The 23,223-nt window shown below is 43.4% G+C and overlaps 2 protein-coding genes across 2 annotated transcripts in view; both read right to left on the bottom strand.

The window, feature by feature from the left end:
• Positions 1-23,223, bottom strand: part of LOC143774427 (beta-1,3-galactosyltransferase 2-like) — a 153,769-nt gene that overhangs the window by 40,011 nt on the left and 90,535 nt on the right. The window lies entirely within an intron of this gene.
• On the bottom strand, positions 12,618-14,803 carry LOC143773290 (uncharacterized). Its single transcript, XM_077260774.1, has 2 exons — positions 14,592-14,803; positions 12,618-14,052 (listed from the first exon to the last, which is right to left on the bottom strand). Exons 1-2 carry the CDS (start codon positions 14,792-14,794, stop codon positions 13,068-13,070), a joined length of 1,188 nt encoding a protein of 395 aa, XP_077116889.1. The 5' UTR covers positions 14,795-14,803; the 3' UTR covers positions 12,618-13,067.

Genomic DNA, 23,223 nt, shown 5'->3' with positions numbered 1-23,223 from the left:
ATCGAAGATGAGCTAAGCCCACCGGCATTAGGGGCTTATCTACAGCATTCTGTAATGCTGTAGATAAGCCCCCAATGTATCCTGAAAGATGAGAAAAAGAAGTTCGATTATACTCACCTGGGTGGGCTGTCCGATCTGATGGGCATCGCGGTTTGGTCCGGGGCCTCCCATCTTCATAGGATGACATCCTCTTCTTGTCTTCACGCTGTGACTCCGGACCTCTCTGACCTTTCCCGGCACCTGCGCACTGCACTAGAGCCGCAGTGTGAATACAAGAAGAGGACGTCATCGTAAGAAGATGGGAGGCCCCGGACCGGACCACGACACCCATCGGACCGGACCGCAGTGGGATGTAACGCCCTTGGCCAGGGAATGGGTGATGTTGTCGATGACATGTTGGTGTAGCACAGAAAACTGGGCAACTGGTACTAGGGGACTGCAACGGCCATCAACTTTCTGAAACTGTCTGTATCCATCAGGCGGAAAAGCAGCATTTCCATGGCCAACCGATTGAAGATAGTGGAGTTCAAGCTCTTAGCTTTATCATGTGTAGGAGGAAACATGATTTCACGTGACCACAACTGCGGGACCTGTGCTAAAAGAGGGTGGAGTTGGGAGAACATGACAAACTGCTGGACTATGAGTGAGTTGCAGGCAAAGATGTTATGGTGGATTGTGAAAAATGTGTTGTGCTAGGTGACACAAAAGCAGCAGTAGGACTGGCAAGTGTGAGGACCCTTGACGTGGGTTGCCAGCTTACGTATTGTGGCCATAATATTATCTAATACCTTACGTATTTTGATATGTTCTTGTGCACTTTATTTACTTTTTGAGGTGCAGTTGGGCACAGATGGCTTTGTGGCCTCTGTTCGCACAGGATGCAGTACAGCTAGCACTGGGCAGCCCGCCACAGGGCGATTATTAACCCATTATCTACCAATGTCCTTTTTTTGGGACGGAATATAAACCAGCTCACCCGTGATGCATAAACCAATCTTCGGGAGCATGGACCCGCTGTGTCCAGGCGTATAGAATCCAAAAAAGAAGAGAATGTCCAGCTTCACCGAATCCGTAAAAAAGAGTTTTCTTTATTCACAAACTTTAAGCATAGAGGATACAGACTTCAGCACGAGCCATATGGGTAAGAATCTCAATGCGTTTCTGGAGACTAAGCTCCCTTAATCATGACATTACCAATCATTACCTTTTCTTAAGACGCCTAATCTTTAGCCTCTAGCAACTAAGATTTCATAATTTTTATAATTAGGTCCAATTTTTTGTGTTGTGTTTGTAAAATGAATGTTTTCAAAATAGGAAATCATGTCATTGTCATTTTTTTATTGAATATTGGGATGCCCTTTTCTGAAAAATCCGTACTTGTAAAAATTTTAATTTGGCAAGTAATGGGTTAACAGGCTGTGATCCAGATGCTTTTCATTCTCTCTGTGTGAACACTGCTGCATGCAGATTATCTGTTTGCACTGGTGTGCCAAACGGCCAATCCCTGATTGTAGGCTGGCTGTCTCATTTGGTATTACCGCACCTGTGTAGTAGCCATCTTTACTCGGGCCTGCTGCACCATGATAGTGCATTTGATTTGAGGCCTAGACAGGTAAGCATCTTTGCCTTTTTTTGGCATTTTCTCTAGAATAGTGGAGGTTTTTTCCTCTTTTTTCCTCCTTTTGTGGTAAAAGCAGCAGTCATGTCTACTTGCATAGCAGCTGACTGGCTCTCACTCACCCTGACTGTAGTGAGTAAAAAATTTGAGTTTCTGCGGCTGGAGACCTGTGTGAGAGAACTTGCCATGGTGACGGAGGAGAAAGTAGCAGCAGATGGAGTTGATTGGACACCAGGTGGTTGTCAAAGCCCAATAGTCCAGATTTTAGTGCAATGAGATTTCCACACTAAGGCATGTTGATTGCACATTGTGCTGGTTCATGCCTGTAATTGTCAAATTATTGAAACTTTTGCCTCTACTGAGCTTTTTTTTTAAACTTGCCAGATTTGCAACTCTTGCTGCCCCTGCACACTCGCAACCAATGCTGGCCACAGCCAGAGTTGGGGCTGAGGATGCAGTGCTTGTCATAGTTGCATCACTTCGTGTCTGTGTTTGAAGCTGCAATGTAACCTCCTCATCTTCCCCCTCCTCTCACTCTGCTCAGCTACTCAGCTGCATACCTCTGGTTTCAGACAAAGTGGGATCTACAACCTCATCGTCATCCTCTATTCTCTCACTCCTCACTCTGAGAGTCACCCTCCTTCTCTTCCTTCCCTCATACCACAGTACAGTCGGTATGTCCCTCTGGAATCCAAGTCTCATCAGGATCATGTACACCATTGGTAGTTAAAATCTAGTGATGAGGGTCTGGATTCTGCTCTGACCCTAATTCGTCCGGCCTCATATCCAGCATGAAAACATTTTAGGCATCGGTGCAGATGCTTTCCTCCTCTGGATTCTGTGATTCCTCAGAGCAGACATCTGATGCCCATGGAACAGAATGTGTGAACAACTCTGCAGAATGGCCCATCTGTGGTTCCCCACAGTCAGTTGGGCATTTGGAAATTTTTGACGCGGGCTATACAAGGGTGATTGGGGTATCACCTCTGAGAGTTGTACTGTGATTGATATTAAGATGGAGAAAGAAGAGGAAAGGCCACTTGATGCAGTGCTTGCCATGCTCTTTCTGAACGTCATCGTCATCTACAAGGTGTATCGCTGTGCGGCTGCTAAAGAAAAGGAGTCTTGTAGCTCGGCCAGTAACAGATATTGTCAGCGGTCTTTGGATAGGAAAAGGCAGTGTTTGTTCAGTTGAACTTTCATTAACATTAACAAATAAACCACGTACATGTCGAACACCAAGCCTATTCCCCCTTCCACCACGACCTTGCTTTTTTCTACTCATGTTGAAAGTATCCTTTCCCTCTTGTAACTTGTGGTTTCTCAACCTTAGCCCCGCAACTATCATTTACCTGTCATTAAATTAACAATCACTATTTATTTTCTTAGCTGTTGTGCCTGAACAACATTGTTATGCCTAATGATTTTTAAGTGGAAATCAGGCCTTTTTATTTGCCACTGAAAAACAGTTTTAGCACAAACGATTTGGGTAGCTCATTAGGCCTCGTGGCTGCACCCCAATATTAGGCCTTGCAATTTTAAGTTGAAATCTGGCCTTCTGGTTTGCTGTTATGACCCCAATGGCAGAGGGTCTCAGAGGTTATTACCGAGTCTGCACACACAAAAAAACCAGCTCATAGGGCAGTGGAAACTAGGCTGACCGTATAACTGATCCTAGCACAACAAATAGCAGTAGCCGGGGAACGTACCTACGTTGGTTCTAGACGTCTCGCGCCAGCCGGAGAACTAACTAACCCTAAAGGGAAACAATAGACCTTTCTTGCCTCCAGAGAAAAGACCCCAAAGGTTGGATACAAGCCCCCAACAAATAATAACGGTGAGGTAAGAAGAAAAGACAAACGTAAGAATGAACTAGGTTTTAGCAAAGAGAGGCCCACTGACTAACAGCAGAATATAGGAAGATGACTTATACGGTCAGCAAAAACCCTATCAAAATTTCCACGCTGAATATTCAAGAACCCCCGAACCGTCTAACGGCACGGGGGGAGAATATCAGCCCCCCAGAGCTTCCAGCAATATCAGGAATCACATTTAGTACAAGCTGGACAAAAATAAGAGCAATGCAAATAACCAAAAAATAAGGAAGCAGGACTTAGCTTATTTTGCAAAGAACCAGGACCAGCAGACAGGAGCAAACAGAAAAGAAATGATTACAACGATGCCAGGCACCAGACTGAGAATCCAGGGAGTTTAAATAGCAACACCCCTGGACTAACAAACCAGGTAGGTACCAAGCTGGGGAAAGAAAATCAAAGTGTCATGTCGCTAGTGACCACAAGAGGGAGCCAAAAAGTTCAATTCACAACAGTACCCCCCCTTAAGGAGGGGTCACCGAACCCTCACCAAGACCATCAGGGCGATCAGGATGAGCAGTGTGAAAGGCACGAACCAAATCGGACGCATGAACATCAGAGGCGACCACCCAGGAATTATCCTCCTGACCATAGCCCTTCCACTTGACCAGATACTGAAGCCTCCGTCTGGAGAGACGAGAACCCAAGATCTTCTCCACCACGTACTCCAACTCGCCCTCAACCAACACTGGAGCAGGAGGCTCAACAGAAGGAACCACCGGCACAATGTACCGCCGCAACAAAGACCTATGGAACACGTTGTGAATGGCAAACGACACCGGAAGATCCAAGCGAAAGGACACTGGATTAAGGATTTCCAAAATCTTATAAGGACCGATGAAGCGAGGCTTAAATTTAGGAGAGGAGACCTTCATAGGAACAAACCGAGAAGACAGCCACACCAAATCCCCAACGCGAAGTCGGGGACCCACACCGCGGCGGCGGTTGGCAAAACGCTGAGCCTTCTCCTGTGACAACTTTAAGTTGTCCACCACATGATTCCAAATCCGCTGCAACCTATCCACCACAGAATCTACCCCAGGACAGTCAGAGGGCTCAACATGTCCCGAGGAAAAACGAGGATGAAAACCAGAGTTGCAGAAAAATGGCGAAACCAAAGTAGCGGAACTAGCCGGATTATTAAGGGCAAACTCAGCCAATGGCAAGAAGGTCACCCAATCTGTCATGATTCCCAATGGCAGGGACTTAGGCAAAAAACGGACAAGCTCTAGGAAGGATGGTATCTTAGGTAACCGCGATACTGAACCTAACACGCAACTAAAAATAGCCAGGGGGTGTGCCTACGTTGTCTCTAGACACCTCGCGCCAGCCGGAGAACTAACTACCCCTAATAGAGGAATACACAGACCTGACTTGCCTCCAGGGAAACCCCAAAGGTTATAGTAGCCCCCCACATATAATAACGGTTAGGTAAGAGGAAAACACAAACGCAGTATGAATATAGATTCAGCAAAGCGAGGCCCTCTGACTAGATAGCGGAATATACAAAAGAGGACTTCGCGGTCACCTCAAAACCCTGAACAGCCATCCTGGAATTACCTTAACTCCGTTGTCAACTCATGACACCGGAGTAGCAATTCCAGATCACTAGAGCTTCCAGCCGCACGAGATATGAAAATGCATGCTGGACAAAACAAACACAAAAGCCAAAGATTCAACTTAGCTGACTTGCAGACTTGGAGCAGGAAGCAAGCAACAAGGTGCTCTGATAACATTGATTGCCGGCACTGCAATGACTGGGAAGCCAGACTAAATAGGAGACTCCCAATTTCCTAATGGAAACAGGTGCACTGGAAAAAACAAGACACCAGTCAACCAGTACCACCAGTAACCACCAGAGGGAGCCCAAAAACAGAATTCACAACACCAATCATCCTGATCTGCAGAAACAAAACACCTCAAATAAGCCTCTAGAGTCTGATTTGTTCGCTCAGTTTGGCCATTAGTCTGAGGATGAAAGGCAGATGAAAACGACAAATCAATGCCCATCTTAGCACAAAAGGATCGCCAGAACCTGGAAACAAACTGGGATCCTCTGTCAGACACGATATTCTCAGGAATGCCGTGCAAACGAACCACATTCTGAAAGAATAGAGGAACCAGATCGGAAGAGGAAGGCAGCTTAGGCAAGGACACCAAATGGACCATCTTGGAAAAACGATCACATACCACCCAGATGACAGACATGCCCTGAGACACCGGAAGATCTGAAATTAAATCCATGGAAATGTGTGTCCAAGGCCTCTTCGGGACAGGCAAGGGCAAGAGCAACCCGCTGGCATGAGAACAGCAAGGCTTAGCTCGAGCACAAGTCCCACAGGACTGCACAAACGACCGCACATCCCGTGACAAGGAAGGCCACCAAAAGGACCTAGCCACCAAATCTCTGGTGCCAAAAATCCCCGGATGCCCTGCCAACACCGAGGAATGAACCTCGGAAATGACTCTGCTGGTCCATTTATCAGGAACAAACAGTCTGTCAGGTGGACAAGAGTCAGGTCTACCAGCCTGAAATCTCTGCAACACACGTGGCAAATCCAGAGAAATGGCCGACAAGATAACTCCCTCTTTAAGAATACCAGCTGGCTCTGAGACTCCAGGAGAGTCAGGCACAAAGCTCCTTGAAAGAGCATCAGCCTTCACATTCTTTGAACCCGGTAGGTACGAGACCACAAAGTCAAAACGGGAGAAAAACAATGACCAACAGGCCTGTCTAGGATTCAGGCGTTTAGCAGACTCGAGATACATCAGATTTTTGTGATCAGTCAAGACCACCACATGATGCTTAGCACCCTCGAGCTAATGACGCCACTCCTCAAATGCCCACTTCATGGCCAACAACTCCCGATTGCCAACATCATAGTTCCGCTCAGCAGGCGAAAACTTCCTAGAAAAAAAAGCACATGGTCTCATTATAGAGCAACCATGGTTTCTCTGCGACAAAACGGCCCCTGCACCGATCTCAGAAGCATCCACTTCAACCTGAAAGGGAAGTGAGACATCAGGCTGACACAAAACAGGCGCCGAAGTAAACCGGCGCTTCAGCTCTTGGAAAGCTTCCACGGCTGCAGGAGCCCAGTTAGCAACATCAGAACCTTTCTTGGTCATATCCGTCAAAGGTTTAACAACGCTAGAAAAGTTAGCGATAAAACGACGGTAGAAGTTAGCAAAACCCAAGAACTTCTGAAGACTCTTAACTGACGTGGGTTGAGTCCAATCATGAATAGCTCGGACCTTGACTGAATCCATCTCCACCGCAGAAGGGGAGAAAATAAAACCCAAAAAGGGAACCTTCTGCACTCCAAAGAGACACTTTGAGCCCTTGACAAACAAAGCATTCTCACGCAAAACCTGAAACACCATCCTGACCTGCTTTACATGGGAGTCCCAATCATCAGAAAAAAACAGAATATCATACAGATAAACGATCATAAATTTATCCAGGTACTTCCGGAAAATATCATGCATAAAGGACTGAAACACTGAAGGGGCATTAGAGAGCCCAAAAGGCATCACCAAGTACTCAAAATGACCTTCGGGCGTATTAAATGCAGTTTTCCATTCATCTCCCTACTTAATGCGCACAAGGTTGTACGCACCACGAAGATCTATCTTGGTGAACCACTTGGCACCCTTAATCCGGGCAAACAAGTCCGACAACAGAGGCAAAGGATACTGAAATTTAACAGTGATTTTATTCAGAAGCCGATAGTCTATACAAGGTCTCAAAGATCCGTCCTTCTTGGCCACAAAAAAGAATCCCGCACCAAGAGGGGAAGAGGATGGACGAATATGCCCCTTCTCCAGAGACTCCTTGATATACGAACGCATTGCGGTATGCTCAGGTACAGACAGATTAAATAATCTTCCCTTAGGAAATTTACTACCCGGAATCAACTCTATAGCGCAGTCACAGTCCCTATGAGGAGGAAGAGCACTGGACCTGGACTCGCTGAATACATCCTGATAATCAGACAAATACTCAGGAACTTCCGAAGGAGTAGAGGAAGCAATAGACACCGGCGGGGAATCGCCATGAATTCCCTGACAGCCCCAACTTGACACAGACATTGCCTTCCAATCCAAAACTGGATTATGGGTCTGTAACCATGGTAGACCCAAAATGACCAAATCATGCATTTTATGCAGAACCAGAAAACGAATCACCTCCCGATGTTCAGGAGTCATACACATGGTTACCTGTGTCCAAAACTGCGGCTTATTTTCCGCCAATGGCGTAGCATCAATACCTCTAAGAGGGATAGGATTTACCAACGGCTCAAGAACAAAACCACAGCGTTTGGCAAATGAAAAATCCATAAGACTCAGGGCAGCACCTGAATCCACAAACGCCATAACAGGGTAGGAAGACAATGAGCAAATTAAAGTCACAGACAAAATAAATTTAGGTTGCAAATTACCAATGGCGACAGGACTAACCACCTTTGTTAAGCGTTTAGGCATGCTGATATAACATGTGTAGGATCACCACAGTAAAAACACAACCCATTCTGACGTCTATGATTTTTCCGTTCATTTCTAGTCTGAATTCTACCACATTGCATTAAATCAGGTGTTTGTTCAGACAACACCACCAGAGGATTAGCGGCTTTGCGCTCCCGCAAACGCCGGTCAATTTGAATAGCCAGCGCCATAGAATCATTCAGACTTGTAGGAATGGGGAAACCCACCATCACATTCTTAATGGCTTCAGAAAGGCCATTTCTGAAATTTGCGGCCAGAGCACACTCATTCCACTGAGTAAGCACGGACCATTTCCGAAATTTTTGGCAATACACTTCAGCTTCATCCTGGCCCTGAGAGATAGCCAGCAAAGCTTTTTCTGCCTGAATTTCAAGATTGGGCTCCTCGTAAAGCAACCCGAGCGCCAGAAAAAACGCATCAATATTTGCCAATGCCGGATCTCCTGGCGCTAACGAGAAGGCCCAATCCTGAGGGTCGCCCCGCAAGAAAGAGATAACAATTTTTACTTGCTGAGCTGAGTCTCCAGACGAACGAGGTCTCAGAGATAGAAACAATTTACAATTATTCCTGAAATTCCTAAACTTAAATCGGTCTCCAGAGAACAGTTCAGGAATAGGTATTTTAGGTTCTGACATAGGACTACAAGTAACAAAATCTTGAATGCCCTGCACACGAGCAGCAAGCTGATCCACACTAGTAATCAAAGTCTGGACATTCATGTCTGCAGCAAGCTCAAGCCACTCAGAGATAAAGGGGAGGAATAAAGAAGAAAAAAAAAAAAAAAAACTCAGAATTTCCTTTCTTATAATCCCACTTCTGCAATGCATTAAGTATTACTTTTGGTCTGGCATACTGTTATGACCCCAATGGCAGAGGGTCTCAGAGGTTATTACCGAGTCTGCACACACAAAAAAACCAGCTCATAGGGCAGTGGTAACTAGGCTGACCGTATAACTGATCCTAGCACAACAAATAGCAGTAGCCGGGGAACGTACCTACGTTGGTTCTAGACGTCTCGCGCCAGCCGGAGAACTAACTAACCCTAAAGGGAAACAATAGACCTTTCTTGCCTCCAGAGAAAAGACCCCAAAAGTTGGATACAAGCCCCCAACAAATAATAACGGTGAGGTAAGAAGAAAAGACAAACGTAAGAATGAACTAGGTTTTAGCAAAGAGAGACCCACTGATTAATAGCAGAATATAGGAAGATGACTTATACGGTCAGCAAAAACCCTATCAAAATTTCCACGCTGAATATTCAAGAACCCCCGAACCGTCTAACGGCACGGGGGGAGAATATCAGCCCCCTAGAGCTTCCAGCAATATCAGGAATCCCATTTAGTACAAGCTGGACAAAAATAAGAGCAATGCAAATAACCAAAAAATAAGGAAGCAGGACTTAGCTTATTTTGCAAAGAACCAGGACCAGCAGACAGGAGCAAACAGAAAGGAACTGATTACAACGATGCCAGGCACCAGACTGAGAATCCAGGGAGTTTAAATAGCAACACCCCTGGACTAACGAACCAGGTGGGTACCAAGCTGGGGAAAGAAAATCAAAGTGTCATGTCGCTAGTGACCACAAGAGGGAGCCAAAAAGTTCAATTCACAACAGTTTGCCACTGAAATACAGTTTCATCACAAATGATTTGGATTAGCTAATGGAGCTTCTGGAGACTGCCATACAGTTTTTGCACAATCTCCTTTGATGCTGGAAGATAAATTTCACACAGGACAGGATCCTATCAATTTAAATGACAAGTTCACTTTCATCAGCAGCACAAGCACAGGAGCGACTTCTCTGCACTGTTATACTGAGACAATGGTGCCAGCAAAACAAGATGTCTGCTTTTTATATGGCCAGGGACATGTGACTTTGGCAGCCAATCACAGAAGACCTAGTATCATGATGTTGTGGATGGTTTCTGAGCCCTGATTGGCTGCTGGAATCAACAGACATAAAGTTAAGGGAAAAAAAGAGTGCACCGCTCGTGTAACCTCTCCACATGCTCCTCTAACCTCTTCACACCCCCTCCCCTCATCAAACATATCCCCCCGGCCCCTCCAGGTCATAATTCAGCACCACCATCCTAGACAAAGTAATAACAAGAGCATTGGTGGAAATGCAATGATTTACCGAACTGTGACAGAATTTTGCCGACTTTGAGTAAAAATGTTTGTGAAACCAAACACGAATCTGAATATGCTACGTTCGTGCCGAAGTTGGGATTGGCAAACATTTTCTGAACAAGGTTGCTCATCTCTACTTAGAACCCCTCCCAGAAAAAGACTAAGGCTACGTTCACATTTGCGTTGTGCGCCGCAGCGTCGGCGCCGCAGCGCACAACGCAAACAAAAACGCGGCAAAACGCACGCTAATATGCTGCGTTTTGCGCCGCATGCGTCCTTTTTGGCCGAAAGTTGGACGCAAAAAAAATGCAACTTGAAGCGTTTCTTGCGTCCAACGCTTGCGGCCATGCGGCGCAAAACGCAGCACAACGCATGTCCATGCGCCCCCATGTTAAATATAGGGGCGCATGACGCATGCGGCGCCGCTGCGGCGCCCGACGCTGCGGCGCTAACCGCAAATGTGAACGTAGCCTAAATACACTTTCCAACAAGCTATTCTTAAACTGATATTATTTTGTTCATTCTTTTTCAGCAGCTATTTGCCTCAAATATGTTGTTTTGTAATATTGTTATGCAAGAGTCCTTTTTGCAATTGTATCTCTTTGCCTAACTCCATTCACCTAGAATTGACTCCAGCTTGGCTGTTATATTCAATTGTGACTCACCGTTTCCTTTTGGAACTAGTTGGTTATGTTTCTGTATAATTATCCCCTGGAGTTATAGATATATAGATATCCAAAGTGAAAGTTTGAATCTTCTAAATTATGCATGTAAGGCCGGCCTCACACTCAGCGTATAAAATTACGGTCCGTTTTTTACGGCCGTAATACGCCTCAAGCTTCGAAATACGGTGATCCGTACGAACTCCGTAGGCAAGGTGTGGTGGCGTATTTTGCGCAGGTAATGTTGCGTATGTAATCCGTATGTCCACCGTATTGCGTTTTTTTCACGCAACTTGACAAAATGGACAATTAACGGTTTTTGAGGCTGAACTTGATTTAAATTACCATCATCAACCCTATTTAAGGCCCCTACAACAGGTGTCTCCCTCCCATATGGTCATTTTGTGGTTTGCCATCTGTTGGAGTGTTGGGTTAACATTTGTACCATGTCTGACCACCTGCAGTTCACCCCAACACAGCGGGTTTTGTTTAACTGGGTCTTGTCGCGTCGGTTTGGCCAGCCATACCCTGTGATTGTGGATCCGCGAAGGAGGAGCAGAAGAATGTGGGTGCATCCTCTGTTGACCCAACGCCTCACTAAAGGCCATTTTCATCGGCTATATACAGCTCTGCGGGCACATCCAGAAAAGTTCTATCTCTACTGCCGCATGACAATCCAAACATTTGACAGATTGTTGGAGATATTACGCCCAGGAATAACATTTCAGGACACAATGATGCGCAAAGCCATCTCCACCGAGGAACGTCTTCTCCTTACATTACGGTATGTATTCTACATCCTCACATACCTTTTGTTGTATTTATGGGTTTGTTTCCTTTATTTTTGACCCAGAATATGTGTACATTAGGTCACAAGCAGATGTGACAAAGATCATAAAATATTTTAGTTAAGCTCCCTTTGTAATTTTGGTTTGTCCCAGCATTGTTTGGGATTTTTTTATGAGAAATGTTTTGTGTGCACTCTTGACCCATATGTAATTTTTTGGTATGTGTTTCTCTTTCAGATTCCTGGCCACTGGATTGTCATTTGCGGGACTCCACCTGGAGTTTTTGATTGGCCAATCAACCATTTCTGGCATTGTGCGTTTAACATGTCGGCAAATATGGGATAGACTCAAGGACCTTGTGATGCCTGAGCCAAAACAGGCTGATTGGCTCAAAATAGCCCATGGGTTCCAGGTGAATTGTGACTTCCCAAACTGCATTGGAGCGGTGGATGGGAAACATATCCGGGTACGTAAGCCGCCGAACTCGGGCTCCCAATTCTACAACTATAAGCAGTTTTTCTCTGTAGTACTGTTAGCTGTAGTTGACAGTAACTACAGGTTTATAATTGTAGACATTGGGGCCTATGGCCGAACTGGAGACTCTAGGGTATTCAATTCGTCTATAATGGGTCAGCGGCTACGTGACAACCAGTTACATCTCCCACCACCACAACCACTCCCAGGCTCCACTGCACAACCAATGCCTTTTTTTTTGGTTGGTGATGAGGCGTTCCAACTGACCAGACACCTCATGAGGCCTTATCCCCGGCGCAACCTGGACCACCGTCGGAGGATATTTAATTTGCGCCTTTCTAGGGCGCGGAGACTGGTTGAGTGTGCATTTGGTATTCTGGTGGCAAAATGGCGTGTCCTCCAGACTGCCATACAGCTCAGTGAGGCTACCGTCACTGAAGTTATCAAAGCATCAGTCATTTTGCACAACTTTACCCGCATACATGATTGCTTTGCAGATGGTAATGATGAACACATGTTGCGTAGTGTAATTAGGCCAACACCACATGGCCCTCCTCTGCGCCGTCCCCTTTCTGGAGTCAAAGTTAGGGATGTTTTGACAAATTATTTTGTATCTCCTCAGGGTTCTACTCCCTGGCAAGATTATGCTGTTTCTCAGTTGTAATTTTCTTATTTTCTTGATGTCTTTGTGAAATATAATTTTTTATGCCCCAGAAAAAGTACTGTGTGTGTTGTGTTTCCTTATTGACCCTATGTTTATGTTTCTAGAATATGTGTGTGATGCAATAATGATTTTGACCAAAACATCATTTAGCTTTTTCAAAAACATTTTACTTAAAGAACCAGCCTTTTTTGGTTTCCCTGTTAACATATTTTTTTCATATGTTAGTTTTCCTTTTTTAGGGTGAAGTTTAAAACCAGAAAAAACAGAAAAGGTTAAATGGTGCCAAAAATAACACAAAACCATGGTAGGCAGCTCACAAATATAAAGATTAGGCCACAAAACAACAATACATTACAAATCCCTGTAAGTTGGCGGGGGAGATGGTGCCTGCTCTGGGTCCTGGTCAGGGGGCCTTTGTTGGGCCAATGTGACTTCATCCTGTGAGGATGCACTGGCTTGTGGCACAGAATACTGGCCTTGTCCATATTGGCCAGTTGGGTGGTGTCCATAAGCCAATTGTCTCTGTGCCTCATGCTGACGGACATATTGGCTTGCATCATACCCAAGCCCAAAATGGCCATGTTGTCCAAACCCAGGTTGGGACCAGCCTACATCACTGGGTCTGGAAAAGTTGCCATATTGGGATTGGGGGTTGTAGGCTGCCATTTGGTAGACTGATGGCCTTTGTATATTTGGTGGTGGGAGGGGTTGAGGTGGAGGCATACGTGGAGGAGGTGCTGCAAATCCTGATTGATCTTGCTCCTGTTGAGGGAATTGAAGGCGCAAGAGGTTGGTTTGGGAAAGCTGCCTTCGCTCAAGATATTCAAACACCTCATAGGGGTTATTTGGAGCTGTGCTTAAATCAATCAGGATTTGCATACACCCTCTCACACGTAGCCTCACCTCACGGGGAAGGGGTCTAAGGTAACGGGCAAGGCTGCGGGCAAAGGCCTCCTCTCCATCATCCGTTGCTGCCCTGGCCAAATAATTGAGGACCCCAGCGTCAACATCATTTCTTGTTGCTTGCAGCTCTCTCCTTCGGCGGGCTCTCCGTAAAGGCCCAGCTGCCTGTGGGGATGACACCAGTGGGTGTGGAGGGCTGCTGCTCTGGGCATGTTCCTCAGGCCTTTCAGCATCATGTGGTGCTGAGGGTGGTGGTGCTGCTGCATCTTCCTCACTTGCTGCTGCCTGCTGTGATGATGATGCTGATGGGTCCTCAAGGATGGATGCTGAAGCTTGGAAAGATGGGCCTGCCACCTCTTCATCAACACTTACAGGATCGATCAGAGCCTCCGATTCCGACCCGGTCTCCCTCTCTGTGAGGTTAGACTGTGTTCTGTTAATAAAAAGCAAAAAAAAAAGGGATTCGTTTTTGCCCATTGTTTAATTACACATCTGTGAGCTATATTGTGTCAAAAAACATACACACAACCTCATATCAGACCAACATCTACTCCACTCTTATCTCAAATTCACACATGAATATACCAGATTTTTCTGTGGGATCACACCAAAGGTTAACAACACTATCACAACACATCATAATGTGGCCTAACATTTCAAGCTCAAACAAAAACAGGAAGACCCACATCTTCAAACAATCACAGAACATCCAGTAACAAACCAACTAACAAACCACTGCATGAACATTTCTAATCTCGCCTACTACCTTCTCATCCATCCCTTGTAGTAGGTAGTGATGTTTGGCGGGCAGGGTCCTCTCTCATCCAGGATCCTTTTTGAATTTAGCCTTGTTTACATTATATTTTGCACTATATTTACACATCCTTACATGTAATTGGCAATGTAAGAACCGTAAAAATAACAAGATAAGATTGATTATCAATCAAAATGTGTGGAGAGGTTATTACTTACTGCCTCAGATTCATACTGACATCCAAAAATGAAAGACGGTCATAGTAGATATATTTCCGCTTCTTGAGTGGGGCTGATGACCCACTTCTTGCCCGCTGCTGTCTTTCACGCCGGTATTGGTCCCGGATGCTGCGCCATCGTGTCATTACATCATCCACTGCAATTACATGTTCAAAAATATTGAGCAAGATCAGTAGGAACATAGCTTCTTACAGTTGTCCTTGATTTTTTTTGTTTGTTTGTTTTTTTTTTGGGGGGGTTTCTTGCACCATTATTTACATGGTGCAGCAGATGTGAAAGGGGTTACATGCAGTGGTCTATATATCGGTCACAGTTGGAAACTTTACAGTCACAGACTGGGAGGGGAGAGAACCCTGTTCTTGCAAACATACATTAGGTCGGATTGTGAATGTGAAATAAAAATGCCTTCTGCAAGAATTAGCCTAATGTGACAATTTAGGACAAATAAAGACAAGGGGCAACACCCCTCTGGGCGAGGTATGAGTACCAAGAAATATTTATCCGCGCAACATCAAGATTACCTATGTACATAAACACTTGGCCTTGTTAATCAGCTTTGGGATTTGACAAAATGGACATAAATGACACAGATATCTAAAAATGATTCTTCAAGTCATCATGTAGGGAAAGCATCTTGTAAAGTCAAATCTGGGGAATACATGAGTGTACTTACTTAGTCTTGTCTGGTCCGCACGTGGCCGTTGGGCATAATCAGGGAATAGGAGGCCACAGATGGCCCTCCAAGCTGCCTCTTTCCTGGCCCGGTTGGAGTAGTTTGGATCCCGCTGGTCCCATATTTCTGGCCTTTCTTGGACCAGGATGAGGAGCATGTCCACATTAATTAGACTGGCCATGATGCATGCAACTCTGTGGAGGCGAGCCCCAGACTTCCGGGATGTCTGTGTGGCGTTTTCAGCTAATTAGCATGTCTGGGATTCATGATTGAGGGCTTGGCTCAATTCCTTGCACCTGGCGTTGGCTGGCGTATTTCTCGCAAGTCACACTGCTGGTCCGTGTGTAATCCGTATTTTTCACGCACCCATAGACTTTCATTGGCGATTTTTTTGCGCAACACGGTGACAAACGCAGCATGCTGCGATTTTCTACGGCCGTACAAGACCGTATATTACGGATCCGTAAAATACGGCAGATAGGAGCTGGGACATAGGGAATCATTGGGCCATGTTTAATGCGTATTTGACGGACGTAGTTTATGCGCTCATACGTCCGTAAAACTCGCTAGTGTGAGGCCGGCCTAACAAAGGAGAGTCATTTTTATTTGGGTCCCACTCAGTGTAAGCTTTATTTCTTGTGTATTTGATACTCTGACATCATGGTCAGCAGATATGCGTTATGAGCAAGTAAGAAACTTTGGCCTGTACCCGACAAAGGCAAAATATACACTAGAAAAGGTATAATAGTAAATGAATCACCCCCAAAAATATGAATGAAACTGCAGTATATGACAAAAAAAGATCCATTTTACACTTCTTGACTATCGAGTCAGTGATATTTACACTTTTGTTTATCCTGGACAATGGCACATGAAATTCATATAGCCCTATATTAATGACTGTGTGTGTTAGGGCTGGCGGAACGCACCGAGTATATTTAGATATTATTGGTGCGTTCGCAGCCCGGGGTCCACCGTTCAGGAGACAAACCTGTTGCTCGCAAATGGTGGCACAATATGGCGGTATTTATTATCAATTGCGGACTTACATAAACTTGGCTGCATGAAGAGACCCATACCAACAGTTATAAAAACAATTTCTTTATTTCACTTAACCCAATAAAATACATTAATGACAAAACAAAAGACATAAAAAAGACAAAGTGTCCCAGGAATAGATAGGAACGGTCCTGTTCCGGATCTGTTATAAATATACAGTCCAAGGTAAGTGGATATATATATACTCGCCCAAAATCCTATACTATCAGTTTGCTATTATAGATCAGTGGAATAATATCCATAGGGTAACATTTTTAAATCCTGAGCAGCCCGACTCTGCTTTAACAGCTACACCTATTACTGCTAAATTCCCATGTATTAATAAACATCAATTACTGCCTCAAGCCTATATAAATCTCCATAGCATGGGATAGCAGAAGTGAAAACGTTAATACTCTAAAGCATATAGAGCGGGGATTACTTACAGGATAGTTGTACCCAGGCGGTAATATAAATACAGGACCGACCGATCTCTCCACGTGCGCCCCGACGCGCGTTTTGCCCGTGAGCTTCTTCCGGGGGCGTGACCCAGTGAGATGGGGATGACTCTTTATGTGGCTAGCGGCCAATCAACTGGCGGGACGTCAAAGGGGGAGGTATTATGGTGTATGCCATTCTAGCTCCCCGGCTCATAGCGTTTCCATCTCCTTCCTGTATGAAAAAGGCGCTTCAGCGCCTGCGCTCCATGGAACGCTGCTTGACACGCAGACGTAACTATAAAGGAGCACACACTGAAGTGCCGGGATTGAGATGTAATGCGCATGCGCTCCACCAGATAGACATTGGGACGTGTGATTTTTTGGTGCCTGTATCACCGGAAAGTATGCTAATAGAAGTTGACAAGATATAGAAGATAATAGATCGATGGGGTAAAAAGTCAGAGTGCCCAATTCCACCCTATATATACCGACATTTTAAAGTGCACTGATGCTATATATTAACTACAACACCCTAAGATATACAAAAATAGAGAGTGCATATATAGCCCAATATGACCCAGGAATCCTAACCTTATCATACACGGAAATATTGTGCTTGTTATTCCTATAATAAAAAACAAAATATAGTTCATTGTATTAAAAACCTCCCATTAATAGTGCAATCACAACTTGGTGCGACTTTCGTAACGATGCATAGAAAAAAACTAAAATGTCAAAAAATGACATATACTACCGTATAGTTATCCCCATGCAAATAATGCCAGGGGAAGTGAAATACTGCTACCAATAGTAACAAATGAGAGTGCGATAGTGATACAATAAAAACTATAAAAAACTGATTGCTGAAAAAGTGACGTCCCGCCAGTTGATTGGCCGCTAGCCACATAAAGAGTCATCCCCATCTCACTGGGTCACGCCCCTGGAAGAAGCTCACGGGCGAAACGCGCGTCGGGGCGCACGTGGAGAGATCGGTCGGTCCTGTATTTATATTACCGCCTGGGTACAACTATCCTGTAAGTAATCCCCGCTCTATATGCTTTAGAGTATTAACGTTTTCACTTCTGCTATCCCATGCTATGGAGATTTATATAGGCTTGAGGCAGTAATTGATGTTTATTAATACATGGGAATTTAGCAGTAATAGGTGTAGCTGTTAAAGCAGAGTCGGGCTGCTCAGGATTTAAAAATGTTACCCTATGGATATTATTCCACTGATCTATAATAGCAAACTGATAGTATAGGATTTTGGGCGAGTATATATATATCCACTTACCTTGGACTGTATATTTATAACAGATCCGGAACAGGACCGTTCCTCTCTATTCCTGGGACACTTTGTCTTTTTTATGTCTTTTGTTTTGTCATTAATGTATTTTATTGGGTTAAGTGAAATAAAGAAATTGTTTTTATAACTGTTGGTATGGGTCTTTTCATGCGGCAAAGTTTATGTAAGTCCGCAATTGATAATATCTACTTGAGAAGTGCCATAAAATTGAGAATAGTGAGGACTATGTGGTAATTTATGTAACTTTTACTGTTGTAGTGACAGTTGTTCCTGAATTATGGATTTAAAGGCCAGGGAGTCGGCCTGGCGTACAAAGGCAGTTGACATTTTTAGACAGAGTGTCCCGGTCGTTTCGCAGGATGCCCCTCATGAAATTAAGGATGGTATATTTCAATATAGAAATGCTCTACAAAGGAAGATAAGACTGTGGTGGAATAAAACCACTTTGGAGAATTATTATGATAAAAAAATTATCCCACGAGGATTGCGAGTTCAATTGTTTCCCACATATGATCTTGGGGAAGCCTCATTGGTAAAGAGATGGATGGCGGCTGCTTCTACGTGCTCTATGGAGTTTATCCAAATACTAATAGACAACAACACAGCTTCTCTGGGGGAAATAGATAAAAAATTGGATGAATTACAAAAGTCCCTCCAGAAGGAAATGCAAAAAGAACAATTTGAGAAATGGTCAAAAGAGTTGGATTTGGATATTACAAAATGGGAGGAAAATGTGAGTAAGGAGAAATTAAAGAAGTTTCAAAGAGACATTGCAGATTATGATTCTAATAGAATCTATAGATGGCAAAATCCAAGGAAGAAAGTACAATCGTTGACAAAGAAAAAAGATGAATCCATTACTTCCAGTATGTCGGACATTGAGAGTAATGCTTCGGCTAGTGAAAGTGAACCGACACGGGATTTTCATCTACGTAGCGGTAGCCAAAAAAGGAGATTCCCTGACATGTTTAATAAAACCCAAAGAGGCAAGAGAATGAAGGATCGCTACCAGGTAGTAAAGTTGTCTAAACATGAATTGTCAGTGACACAATTGAGTGTCTTGGAAAGAGGTTTAACTTTTTCTCCCTCGTGTCCTTTAGACGTATTCACATGCATAAAAGATACCCATCTGTTTGCAAGAAAACTAATCTTCAAAAAACTATACGCTAAAGATATGATGTCTGATCAACATGAACAGGAGGCCTTGGAAGCACTAATGGTATTAGAGGAAGAAAACACAACATCGGAGGTTAGTGCTATACCATCACATTTTGGTTCTAAATCTACAAAATTCCCTTCATTGGGACTATGTCCAGCTGTAGATATATTCACCAAAGTAGTCACCAGGGATATTGAACGATTAGCACATATTCAGAGGGGAGGATCCAATCTTACAAGATTGGAAAGGACAGCTATAGATGATCTGAAATCCTGGGATGACGTAATTTACAAACCAGCGGACAAAGGCGGTAATTTAGTTGTGTGGCCCATAGAGTTATACGAAAAACAAGCCTACAAACTATTAGATGATGAAAATTGTTATCGCAAAATGTGTTACAATCCAATATCCTCCTTTCAGGCAGAATTAATTGACATCATGGAAAATGCATTTGATCAGAACATCATATCAAAGGCCTTTCTGGATAAAATAAAAAAATTTAAACCGAAACTTCCCACGTTCTACTTGATACCAAAACTTCATAAAAATCCATTGGACCCTCCCAGACGACCCATCGTTGCAGGTAATGGTGGGCTATGCGAATTAATCTCGGATGTGGTGGACTATTTCTTGAGTCCTTTAGTGATCTCCCTCCCTTCGTATATTAGGGACACCACGTCGGCCTTACAGCGACTAGACCAACTATCATTGGATGATGACATGGTGATGGTCACGGCCGACGTGGAATCGCTATATACATCCATCAAACATCAAGATGGTTTAGAAGCCACCAAATTATTTCTCCACTCCAGCAATTTGGAGGGCCCCCTGATAAATTTCATTCTTATCTTGCTAGATTTTTTATTACACCACAATGTGTTTGTGTTTAACTCTAATATTTTTCTTCAGAAACAAGGTACGGCCATGGGGGCCTCCTGTGCCCCCGCTTACGCTAATCTATTTTTGGGAGCGTGGGAGAGGAGGATTTTTCAAGATGACCTCATCCAGGAAATGAACTCTGTTCATAACTGGATGAGGTACATCGACGATATTTTCTTTTTGTGGGAGGGAGACTCAGATGGTCTCCATAAATTGATGTCTAAACTAAATAACAATAACCAGAATATTAAACTAACTTTTGTTTCTGGAAGACAGATTGATTTTTTGGACATTAGAATTCAAACGGATAAGGAAGGCAGAGTCCAAACGGATATATACAGAAAGCCAACAGCCACCAACTCTCTATTGAGAGCTGATTCATCACATCCGAGGTCCACCATAAATGGGATTCCAATTGGGCAATTTCTACGAGCCGAAAGAATCTGCTCCAATGAACAGAGGTTTGAGGAACAGTCAGTAGATCTAGCGGTGAGATTCACCCAAAGAGGCTACAGTAGAAGATCGATAAAAAGAGGATATATAAGAGCCAAAAAGACTCCACGAAATCAGCTATTGTATGGACTCCCCAATCATTCGGAACAGAAGGAAAATATGGATCAGGTACGTTTTATATCAACATATAACAACAAGTGGCAGGACCTGACTCAAATTATTCTTAAACATTGGGACATATTGATGAGCGACCCGGTTTTGAAGAAGGTCTTACCTCCAAAACCTTCTTTTGTAGCCAAAAGAGCGGCAAACCTGAAAGATATTTTGGTACATAGCCACTACGACCCAATGAGAAATGTCAACAAAATACAAAAAGAGAGTAAACGGGTGGGCTTTTTTCCATGTGGCCTCTGCAAGGGATGTTTAAATCATATAAAGACCTCTACCTTTGCAAATTTTGATGGGACCCGCATTTATGATATAAGAAAATATTTGGATTGCTCATCTAAAGGGGTCATCTATCAGGCCAGATGCACCTGTGGAAAAATTTACATTGGTCTCACGACCAGAGAATTAAAAATAAGAACAAGAGAACATGTAAGGGATATTCAAAAAGCCAAAACCGTGGAGGACATCAGTACCCTAAAAACTCTACCTAGACATTTCCAAAAATATCACGGATGTTCGAGCAGAGATCTTACTATCAGGGCCATTGACCAGATAGATTTGGAATTTAGAGGGGGAGATTTAGGTCGAGCTCTTGCACAATTGGAAAGCAAGTGGATCTATCGTCTGGGAGCCATTAGTCCACAGGGACTCAATGAAAACTTTGGATTTGCAGCATTCCTTTAAAACACCAATGAAGGGGCATCCTTTTTAAAGTGGGAGGGACTATTAATTTTAATTCAATTGTTGTTCTTGTGTGTATTATTATGTTGGTACTAATCTGTTTTATATTTTCTCTAGATGGCTACTTTTTTTGATATTTTGGTTAGGCCTAAGGACGATGGGCCTCATTCATCTCATCGGGCATATATCAATAATTCCCATGTATTGAATATCTGCATAGGAGGACCCTGGTCTGAGATGTATAATCCTGGCACAGGAAAGAATAGAAGAAAGAAGAATAATATTAGAAACAAGAAGAAATTTATAATTTAAAATCTATTATCATTATTACCATTGTTCTCATTGCTAATTTTATGAGTGGTATTACTAGTAAGGTACTATATGGAATGAATGATAATTAATATAGTTTTATTTTTTGTCTATAGGAGAAATATTGTTAATAATGAATAGTATTATTGAGTTATGAGAAACACTCTATTGATTCTGATGTCATTTGATGCTCTTATATTATTAGTTAGATGATAAGTTAATTTATGGTATATTTAGTATGGGTTGTGAGTTTACATGATTTCATCGGTTCACTATGCATGAATGCAGCAATTCCTGGGTCTGTATTATATTACGGTCCATATAATATAATATATGAAAAATATATATAGTTCGGACACTAAGCACTTTATCACCATATATTTTGTATATAGTAATATTAGAGGGGCACTTTCCCCAATTAATTTAATATTTTAACAATTTTACACAGCACAAGTATTATAAATAAAGTCACTTTTTCAGCAATCGGTTTTTTATAGTTTTTATTGTATCACTATCGCACTCTCATTTGTTACTATTGGTAGCAGTATTTCACTTCCCCTGGCATTATTTGCATGGGGATAACTATACGGTAGTATATGTCATTTTTTGACATTTTAGTTTTTTTCTATGCATCGTTACGAAAGTCGCACCAAGTTGTGATTGCACTATTAATGGGAGGTTTTTAATACAATGAACTATATTTTGTTTTTTATTGTAGGAATAACAAGCACAATATTTCCGTGTATAATAAGGTTAGGATTACTGGGTCATATTGGGCTATATATGCACTCTCTATTTTTGTATATCTTAGGGTGTTGTAGTTAATATATAGCATCAGTGCACTTTAAAATGTCGGTATATATAGGGTGGAATTGGGCACTCGGACTTTTTACCCCATCGATCTATTATCTTCTATATCTTGTCAACTTCTATTAGCATACTTTCCGGTGATACAGGCACCAAAAAATCACACGTCCCAATGTCTATCTGGCGGAACGCATGCGCATTACATCTCAATCCCGGCACTTCAGTGTGTGCTCCTTTATAGTTACGTCTGCGTGTCAAGCAGCGTTCCATGGAGCGCAGGCGCTGAAGCGCCTTTTTCATACAGGAAGGAGATGGAAACGCTATGCGCCGGGGAGCTAGAATGACATACACCATAATACCTCCCCCTTTGACGTCCCGCCAGTTGATTGGCCGCTCGCCACATAAAGAGTCATCCCCATCTCACTGGGTCACGCCCCCGGAAGAAGCTCACGGGCGAAACGCGCGTCGGGGCGCACGTGGAGAGATCGGTCGGTCCTGTATTTATATTACCGCCTGGGTACAACTATCCTGTAAGTAATCCCCGCTCTATATGCTTTAGAGTATTAATGTTTTCACTTCTGCTATCCCATGCTATGGAGATTTATATAGGCTTGAGGCAGTAATTGATGTTTATTAATACATGGGAATTTAGCAGTAATAGGTGTAGCTGTTAAAGCAGAGTCGGGCTGCTCAGGATT

This window comes from Ranitomeya variabilis, chromosome 5 (assembly GCF_051348905.1).
Source record: "Ranitomeya variabilis isolate aRanVar5 chromosome 5, aRanVar5.hap1, whole genome shotgun sequence".
Classification (NCBI taxonomy): domain Eukaryota; kingdom Metazoa; phylum Chordata; class Amphibia; order Anura; family Dendrobatidae; genus Ranitomeya; species Ranitomeya variabilis.
This window is presented reverse-complemented; position numbering and strand designations above follow the sequence as displayed.